At 52.0% G+C, this 9,285-nt stretch overlaps 1 protein-coding gene across 3 annotated transcripts; it reads right to left on the minus strand.

Annotated features, from left to right (window-relative positions):
* Positions 1 to 277: 277 nt before the first annotated feature.
* On the minus strand, positions 278 to 7,122 carry TMEM72 (transmembrane protein 72). Of its 3 annotated transcripts, XM_057401027.1 has the most exons (5): positions 6,760 to 7,122; positions 2,800 to 2,866; positions 2,314 to 2,385; positions 1,442 to 1,581; positions 278 to 1,270 (listed from the first exon to the last, which is right to left on the minus strand). In XM_057401027.1, the coding sequence occupies exons 1-5, from the start codon at positions 6,827 to 6,829 to the stop codon at positions 810 to 812; spliced, it is 810 nt and encodes a 269-aa protein (XP_057257010.1). In that variant the 5' UTR covers positions 6,830 to 7,122; the 3' UTR covers positions 278 to 809. The 3 variants fall into 3 exon arrangements, with proteins under 3 accessions (XP_057257010.1, XP_057257011.1, XP_057257012.1); XM_057401028.1 differs by lacking the exon at positions 6,760 to 7,122 and having other exon boundaries at positions 2,314 to 2,377; positions 2,800 to 2,849; XM_057401029.1 differs by lacking the exons at positions 2,314 to 2,385; positions 2,800 to 2,866; positions 6,760 to 7,122 and adding an exon at positions 2,161 to 2,182.
* Positions 7,123 to 9,285: the final 2,163 nt, after the last annotated feature.

The following is a 9,285-nucleotide window of genomic DNA, read 5'->3' on the forward strand; positions in this document are numbered from 1 at the left end:
TCCATAATTAAATCTGGGACTTACATGGAATCTGCTGTGCCAGCATGGTGCTGAATTTTATCACCTGAGCTGCCACATCATCCCAAAGCTCCTCTAACTCAAGAGGGCTGTCCAGGCAGGGGACATAAGAAAACCCGTGTCCTTGCTCCTCCATAGGTGTCCCCAATGCCAGAGGTGATCTCCCTGCAGGGCTCAGAGTGTGTTTCAGGGGAGTGCACTTAGCAGGTGCTAGTGCCAGGGGTGTGCTTGGTCTCATCCCACCTCTGAAATGACATTTTGGATGTCTTAGGACTGGTGCAGCTGCTGCAGGTGCTGAATGTGACCTGTGCTGAATGTGTCCCAGCACTGAGCTCTTTATTGTGCAGCAAGAGCAGGGGGGAGACAACTGCCCCCAGCAGAGGCTGCCCTGAGGACATGGTGGTCTCCCCTGCTCCTGCCTACTGCTGCTTCATGGGAGTCACACACCATGGCTGTGATGTTAGGCAGGAAGAGCCACTCTGAAGTGTAGTGCCATAACAGGGGAGTGACCCACGTGTGAAGCCATGGGAACAGGAACCTGACTGTCCCAGCACTACCCTGGCTGGACCACCACCTGTCTCCTGGGCATGGCGCTGGAGGGGCTGGGGACCACCACTGGCTCTGTCACAAGATGCAGGACCATATAGTGCAGGAGGTGACACAGTTGTCACCCTGGAGGCAGGGAGGGCAAGGAAGGCCACTTCTCAGGGCACTTTGGCTGCTGAAGCAGCAGAGAAAGACGCCAGTGCCAAGAGTAGCAGCTTTGTCCCATCCTCATTCCTGCTGAGGGCTTAAAATAGGCCCGTGGTGCTGAGGGGAGAGAGGATGACAGGTGCATCAGGTGGGGTGAGGATGGGTGTTGTGTCTGATGTGGTCTCTTCAGCCTCACTGTTTACGTCCTCCAAGCTCTCACTGACAGAGGGGATGATCTGCACCACCTTCTCCTGGAAATGCACTTGCTTGCGTGGGCCTGGCAAGGCTGCTGGTTCAGTGGGACCTGCTGGGGCTGGGCTCCTCTCCTTGCTGCCCTTCAGGATGCTCTTCATGTGGCCCAGCAGTGAACGGTGCTGCTCCCTCTGGGCCTCGTGGAAGGTGTAGGTCTGCTCTGTGTCACCAGCAATGGTTGCGGCTGCAATGGTGGCTGAAGGGTCTGCGTATTGGCCTGCCTCGGGATGCGTCTCTTTGTGCCTTGGGCTCTTCCTTCTCTTGCTCAGCAGGAAGTAGGCCAGGGCGGTGAGCACCAGCATGGACCCTGGGGAGAAGACTATGTTGGCTGAGGGCCAGGGCAAGGCGAAGCTCTTGGTCTAGCTAGCTCAGCACCATCTGCAACTGGACCAGCACCTTGCATATCCCCACCCTCTCTGGCGCTCAAAAGACCATGCTTCTACCTGCGCTACTCCCCACCCCTGCATGGGATCCTCACCAGGGATGGTGACGTGCCAGATGAGGACAGGATGCAGGAAGCAAGCCACTGAGAGAAGTGTGTACCCCAGGAATTTCTGAAAGCTCCCTGGGCGTCTAGCTCGCTTCCAGCAGGCTTGTGCCAGGGAGTCAGGCTCATATCTGGGGAGAGAAACACAGGTCCTTGTGTGATGGGGCACATGGCACATGGCAAGAAGAATTGGACCTAACCATCCCCCATCTAGACGTGCAGATCCTCCCTCTGGTTTTCCAGGAAACCATTGTGTTGGTCAGGGAAGGTAAGCAAAGCCTGAGCCTTTCCAATAGGCAGAAGAGGCCAGGGGCTTCATCCGCCAGATGTCAGCATCTCAGGCCATCTCTCCTTGGTGTGGCTACTAGTTGAATGCCTACTAGCTGGACTAAGGTGCTGCCTCTAAGATATCAAGGCTTTTGAGTTTATGCTAAAAGACAGCAAAAGTGCTCAGCCTCTGAGAAGTACATAAGGATTTTCTACATTTTAACTTGAACTTCTGCACTGTCTCTGGGAATGGGTTGCAGCTCTCCCTGGGAATCTGGCTCTTCCCTCAATCCCATTTCCTTGCAGGGCTTCATACTGTATGTTAAGCAGATGCCACAGACCAGGGTTTGTTGTGTTGATGCTCAGCAAATTATGGCACAAGCCTGGCTTAAACCACAGGTTTAATTGGCTGTGGACATGGCCCCAGACATGGCCCCACTTACCTCCCCCCTGCCTGACTGCACTTGCCATGGTGTTTGGGGAAGGACCTTTGGTTTGGCACTTGCAGCTCAGCTAAGTCTGGTGTTGCCTGTAAGGTGCAAGTTGCCTCAGGAGGTCCCACCAAGGATGGAGAAGACTGGAGAGGGTCTACTCACGTGAAGCACATCTCCAGGAACAAACTGATAAAGAAGAAGCCTTCACAGACAGTAACTGCAACCCCTGAAAAACTGAAAGGTGGAGCTGTCAGGGGGGCAGGGCTGGGCTTGAGTGTGCTCTCCAGTTGGCAAAAGGGGCAAAGAGGGCCAGGATTTACTATCCAGTTCACAACAAAGTCTGTGTGCTAGGGTCTGAACACCCTCTGCTCAGATGGTTTGTGGAGGAGAGCTCAAAGACCTTCTGTCCCTGGGGGGTCAACTTGCAGGCAGTGTCACTTCTGGCCTGAGTCTGTAGTAGCATGGGTGACACTGTAACATCAGTTTTTCTAACAGAAAGCTTACTTTTCTGAAACCTGGAGACCTGAACTCCCCAAAGCCTCGGACACTGCTCCCTGCTGCTGTTGAAATCTGTCTGATGTGAAATATGGTGGAGGGGTCAAATGAGTCACCCCTGCCAGCTCTGACTTGAAGGACAAAAATACTCACAGAAGGTAGAAAGCCAGGCTTTTGAATTGTCCTCGCTGCAAAGTTTCTACGCCCACACCGATCAGCACTAGAAAGAGAAGGTAGAAAAGATGCTGACTATAGGGTTGATTCCCGACTCTCTGGTGCCCTGTGAGCTCCCAGGATCAATGCCCCAGCTTCCCCAGGGGCTGATGAGGCTACTCCTCCCATGCTGTGCAGCACATTAGGACTGCCAGCACCAGTGATTCATGCTGACACAGCAGCCCAGGGTAGTCAGAGCTGAATGCTGGCCTTGACATACAGCCCAGAAACCCATCCCAGCTGCATCCCTATCACAGCAGTCTTGAGAGATGCTCTGGGGATACCAGCTCACCTTGGACAGCTGTGGGAGGTGAGCACCAGTGTCCTGTGTCCCTTCCACCCCCTGCCATGCTGCTCCATCACAGCTGCCACAGGGACTTCCCCCCCAGTGCCTCATCCTCTGCCACCTTGGACCTCTCTGCCGTGTCCCCTCACACCCCTGCCCTCCCTGCTTGCCCAAGCCTGCTGCGCTCAACATGCCACTGCAGGGCAGCAGCAGGACACAGGAACCACACCAGCTGCCTTCCCAAAAGGCCGTAGCCATGGCATCAAGATCCTTCGCTAGCCAAACAGAAAAACATGTAACTGGAGCAGGCAGATTAAAACCATGGAATGAACGTTCCCTCAGTGCCCTGGGCCAGCGCAGCACACTAGAGAGTCAGTTTAAGGAGGATTAAGAGTATTAGCAAGGGTAAAATCTTCACTGGACTGGCTGTTGGGGGCAAATAGCTTCAGGAATGGAAAATTTTCTTCAACATGCTTCAGTTTCCCAAAAGACTATTTCCAATATGGAGTGGAAATGAAGTGCCTCACGCTAGCTGCAGCAAGTTGGTTGGTATGTGACCAGTCATAGCACACAAGTTCCAGCAGCATGGAGCTGAGCAGAGCCTGGGTTGCATGGCCAAGCCATTGCTCTAGGCAATCACTGCACTTCCTGTGCCCACCTGATGTCTCCACATCTTCCTGCCTTGCACTGGTGCTCAGGAAGTTCATTGCTGGTCATGCTCAATGCACACTGTCTAAGGCTTGGGGTGCCAGTTGGCTTCCTTTGTCTGAGCTGTGGTTTGCCCCAGCTGGAGAAGGGTACCAGGCTCCCAAACAGGATGCAGATCAGCGTCCATGATGCCTGTGAGGTGGATCAATGCTGAAGGTCTGTGCCTGAGCATGCAGCTCTTCCACCTGGGCTGAACAAAGGCACTCTGTGTCACCTGCAGACATGGCCCCTGTCAGCTAGGTGAAGGCATGGGACCCATCTACCACCTCTCCAGCCCTGAGCAGAGGCACAGGGAAGTCAGTCTCATCAAAGGGCTGTGAAGCTGTGTGCGCTGTGTAACCCTACATGCAAAGTATTGTCCTTTACTATCTCGTGACTGAGAACCCTTCTTTATACCCTTTCTTACAAATGTGGAATTTGTTCATTCATTCATTCATTCATTCCCTATGGATGAATGCAGAATTCAGCAGCTTGGTTGTTACGCTCGAATCTCTGCTTTGGATGGGGAGGTTCCCTCATTTTGCACAGCTTCTGCTTTATCCAAAGCTGTTTGGATGAACAATCTGAAAAAAAGCCAAGGGCTGTTTCCGACGTGTTTGTTTGGACCAGTTGCTGCCTTGATTTGGATCTTATCCAAACCATGTGGCTGAAGGCACATGATTAGGAATTAAATGGTTGAAAGCATGAGAATTAAGAATTAAGTAAGGACTCTCTCCTAGATGAAGAAATCACAAGGCCTAAAATCTCTGAGCTACAGAGATACCCCAAACACGGCAACGAATTGCAGGGTTGTTTGGTCACTCTCTACTAACTTGCCATGAGGTCTGCTGGTTTCTAACACACAAGAAACCCTGCAGCCCCACCATTGCAGATAGCCATTACCTCCAAGACCTTGGGGGAAGGGAGGTTTATATTATGTGGGTAACCTTCTGTGTTTGCAAGCAGCTTATGGAGCTGGCCAAGCCTCCTCAGAATCAATTAGTGAGGCTGATGCACTCTACTCTCCCTTTCATTCCTTTTTTTTTTTTTTTCCAACTAAATCCCATGTGATTCTCTTCTGCATGGTTTCCATTTCATGCACAAACCTCACACACCTCATCAGGCACTAAACACTGCATCAAGCTGTTTTCTTACTCCGCTGAGACACACAGAGGAATAAAACACAGGCACCTCTCATTCTTCACTGGCTTTTTGGAAAAGACAGGTGATACTGGGAATGCATCAGAGCTATGGAAAAGTGGAGATCAGCAGTGCAGATGTCTATGCCCTGTGATGCTCAGCAGAGAGACACTACTCATTCCAAGAACTACAGAAAGAGGTTCAGATGATGCAAAAAGATGACAAGAAAACAACCGGGAGAGAGAGACATTATATACCACTATGACACTTCCAAATTGTAAGCTTCCTTCAATTTTGCTGGTCTAAGTTTAGTTTTCCCATAGCAACAAGCTCATGTTTTCTCGCAGGAAAGTCTCTGCTGTGAGTTTCCTTGGAGCTTTAACAGAGAATATGACTAGCATGCGGCTCATGTGGGCCCGAGGTGGGTGACGATGGAGGAAAAAAAGATTTGCATTTGCTGGTTAAAGTTGTGTCCCAGCTCCTACCTGTTGCAGTCTCATCATGGTATGCACTTATCTACTGTGAGTTTGTATAAACTCTGAGGCTCAAATCTCTGCCTCTTATCAGTCATTCAAAGCACATTCCAGAGCACAGCCTCCAGCTTCCCAGCTGAGCTTTGGGTGTCACTGAGGACCCATGCTTTCTTCAGCTGACCTGTGTGCTCTTTGCTTTGCCCCTCGCTTGAACAAAGTGCCTCTCATGGCTGTCTGCAGTTGATAAAGGAAACGCAAAGGTAGGAGAGCCTGCTGCAACCTATTCTGCAGTGTCTGACTCTGAAATTCCCAAAGGCCTGACACAGGAATCACAGGTACCACCTCAAGTCACCTCTCACCAGGAACTTCTGGTTGATATCTCCAGCCATTAGGCAAATCAGGCACTTTGATCTCTGTTTTACTGATGGGGAAACTGAGGCAGACAGAGCTGTTTATCCTGTCACGTAACAGTGAGTCAGCAGCAGTGCCAGAGTGAACCTGAGGCCTTTGCTTTAGCTGTTTCTCCACATCCCATCCAGAAATACGCCCCATGTGAGGGGATCTGAGGGGATCATCCCCCACAGTTGAGTCCTTCTGGGTTAGACACTGTGCCTGACACATCCAGCTCAAAACACCTGTGTCTCACCTGAGACCAAGCTCTCGGATGCGTCACCAAACCCAGAGGACACTAGTCCCAGGCAGCTCCGGGCAGTCGGTGAGAGGATGTAACTAGCCAGGTGGGTGAATTTATGATGTTTGAACTGCAGCTATAACCTGAACCGCTTCCTGAGCCTGCTCCCTGATGGGTTGCTAGAGAGGTAAAGCAGCATTTTGTCAGTAAGTGTACTGTAACGGCAGGGACCTCTCCATCCTGCGTGGAACAGGACATCTCACTGTGCACAACACAAGGTGCTCCTCCTTTTTCACATCCCACAGAGCAGCCTGGCAGTTTTGCACAGCCATGAGTGTTTTGCTTTTCAGACTCATTCACATCTTGCCTGTGCCCATGTCTGTTTTACAAAAACATAATGTAGTTTTGTTTCTATTTTTGCCTTAGCCTGTCCTCTGCCATACTGAGTGCTGGCTCTTCCATTCTGATGTCTCACTGTGTCTCCCACAGCATTTGGAAAGAGCCTGACCAGCCACCCCGCACTCCCCCTCCCTGCATCCCAAAGCAAAAGTGATCAAGTTTCCTTATCCCCCTGGTTGGATGTGACAATGGCTGCTCCTGACCAGAGGCAGGGAGACAGCTCAGGGGTCCCCACACCCACTCAGTGCCTTTTAATGCCTAAGAAAGAGAGAGCTCGCTCTTACCTGCTGCAGTGGAGATGCCCAGCAGTCGGCAGGTGTACTCCAGGGCACTCCAAAATGCCTTGTGCCGCATGGCGAAGAGATGGAGACTGTGGTGCCAACCAGGCAGAATGTCCTCTTCAGGGCTCCTGCCTCACGAGTACCCAGCGGCTCCCAGCCACAGGTGAAGCCTCTGACATCCAGGACCAAGTGACCTTCCTGAAGGAAAGGGCAGTGCATGCAGGACCGGCCACCTCCAAGAGGCCTCCCAGCGGAGGGTGGTCGGAGGGGGAGCTGCCTCCACGGGGAACCGGCCAGCACTGCTTCCCACTGCTCCCACGCGGGTGCCGACACTCGGCCTTTCCTGCTGCTTGCTCTCCTTGCTGGCCCGGCAGTGATTAATGATTGGTAAGGGGGGTGTGCGTGCAGCTTTGGGAGCATTTGCACCAGGACGCACCACGGCCTTTCCTGCTCCCGAGGAGGAGGCTCTGGAAGCCCAAGCTGATTAAATGCATGTGAAGTCATTAGTGCTGTGCAGCTCCCGGCAGGTTAACCATTTGTGAGGATGGTGATGTTTGCTCCTGACAAGAGAGCACTGCATTGCTGGTGAGTCACAAGGCTCCTAGGGCATCCCATTCCTGCTGCCTCCTGCCGCTGACCCCCACCACTGTGCAGGGTTTGCCAGGCTCTGACTAGTACTGCTCAGGCAGTGTTCAGGCTGATGTGTGATCACAGGAACAAGGAGCTTAGGTCTATTCCCAAGGGTCCTACACATCCAGGCCAACCATAGAAGGGAAAATGTGTATTTCTCTCCTTGGGAGCCTCAGTGAGAAGTATTTCTGTGTTGTAGTCACCAGGGCCACTTGAATGGCATCACGGTTGCACAACTGTTCTGATACGTAGAACAGGGTGTATAGGTACTCTGACCTCTTTGTATTGGATTCGGTAATCTGGTTAGGGGCCTTCACCTTGTCTGCAGGATGCACTGTCTCTTGAGAGGGCAGCCTTAGGCATGTCTGAAAGCCAAAAAGGACAGCATGGGCCTGTTCTGGACACCAGTCCCACATTCCTGTGTGCTTGAACATGGTGCATCTCACTGTGGCTCACCATGAATCCCCATGCTGCTGCTCAGAGAAGAGGTGGTGTGGCAGCATCATCTGGTCATAGCAGTCTTGGAGCGAGGGGCGTGTGAGCAAGAGCACAATCCCAGTGGGCAGAGCAGACGGCTGTTGCCTGCGGGGTTCACAGGTCAGTGAACTCACCTTGTGCTGCAGCTGCCATTGGTGAGCAGCTGAGGCCCCTGCCCCTTGCTGTGAAGCAGCAGTGGTGACAGTGAGGGCCTGGGTGACTCACATTCAGCTCATGCGCAGTCAGTCCCGTGGGGACGTGGCAACCTGCTCAGCCTGTCTCCCTCCAGTGATCCCTTGTCCCCTGCCTGAGACCACACTGAGTTTGGCTGGTACGTGTTGCACTGATGTGTACAGGGGGCAGAGATGACTTTGTCACAGCAACTGCTGTCACAGCAACAGCTTTTCGCCCAATGGATCTTGGTCTGTATTTCAGACTGGGATTTTCCTGGGACAGCCAAATGCCTAAACTCATGAATGGGTCCCTAATTCCTGTAAATAACTGCAGATAGTAGTTTTCTAAACACTTACAAGGTGGTGCGTGGCAGGGATTTTGCCGCAGGCAATGCTGATGGTTTGGGGCAGAGCATTTTCCATGTGAACACTGGAAACCCCACTCACTGGACAAGAGCCGCCTGAGCATCCTGAGGGTCAGTGCTGAATGGTGTAGATCCAAAGTGTATCTTTGCCATGCAGCTCTGCCTTTGGGTGTTCCCATTTCCTCTTGTCCTCCCACACTACTGTGGGTGCTGGAAGGAACTGCTGCTTTTCCACAACTGATGACTCAGCAGTGCGTCAAAACTTCCTTTTCAAGAGAGACACAAAGAGGGAAACAGAGGCATACCAGTGGGGAAGGTCGCATGAAGGCTGGGAAAGAGCCCAGCCTGGGTGATCCCTGTGCCCTCGCACGGAGCATTGCTGTAGGCTTCAGGAGTACCCTCCACTTCCAGGAACCACAAAATCAGTGGCTTGAGAGCCCTGAGGTTGTACAAACAGTCTGGATGGTTTTTTTTCCCAGCTATCCTGATTTTATTATTTTTTTTTTAATATTGATATATGGAATTTCAGGTGTTTCTTTACAAACATGAAAGCTAGAAGACTACTTGAAAAGCAAATAGATGAAAGGAAAGCATAGAGTCTTTCAGAATCCCATAGAGCCGCGAGCTTAGGCTTGCAGAAAAGCGGCAAACACCACAGTGCAACCCTGAGTGCTGTCAGCACCTACCCTTCAGCAGCACCCAGCACCACTCAATGCAGCAAGCCGCTGCTTCTCTCTGTGGCACCGTTCCCTGTGGCCAAAATGGGCAGTGCAGCACACTGGGCTGTTTCTCTGGAGCTCTTATTAAACTGTACTGATCCCTAGCCCAGAAGCTAAATGACTTTGTCTAAGTGCCCTTGACAGCAGTGTTTCCTTTCTGGAAAG

Source organism: Pezoporus wallicus, unplaced genomic scaffold (genome assembly GCF_028554395.1).
Source record: "Pezoporus wallicus isolate ANWC-B61680 ecotype Strahan unplaced genomic scaffold, APGP_CSIRO_Pwel_v1 contig_5524, whole genome shotgun sequence".
In the NCBI taxonomy this organism is placed as follows: Eukaryota; Metazoa; Chordata; class Aves; order Psittaciformes; family Psittacidae; genus Pezoporus; species Pezoporus wallicus.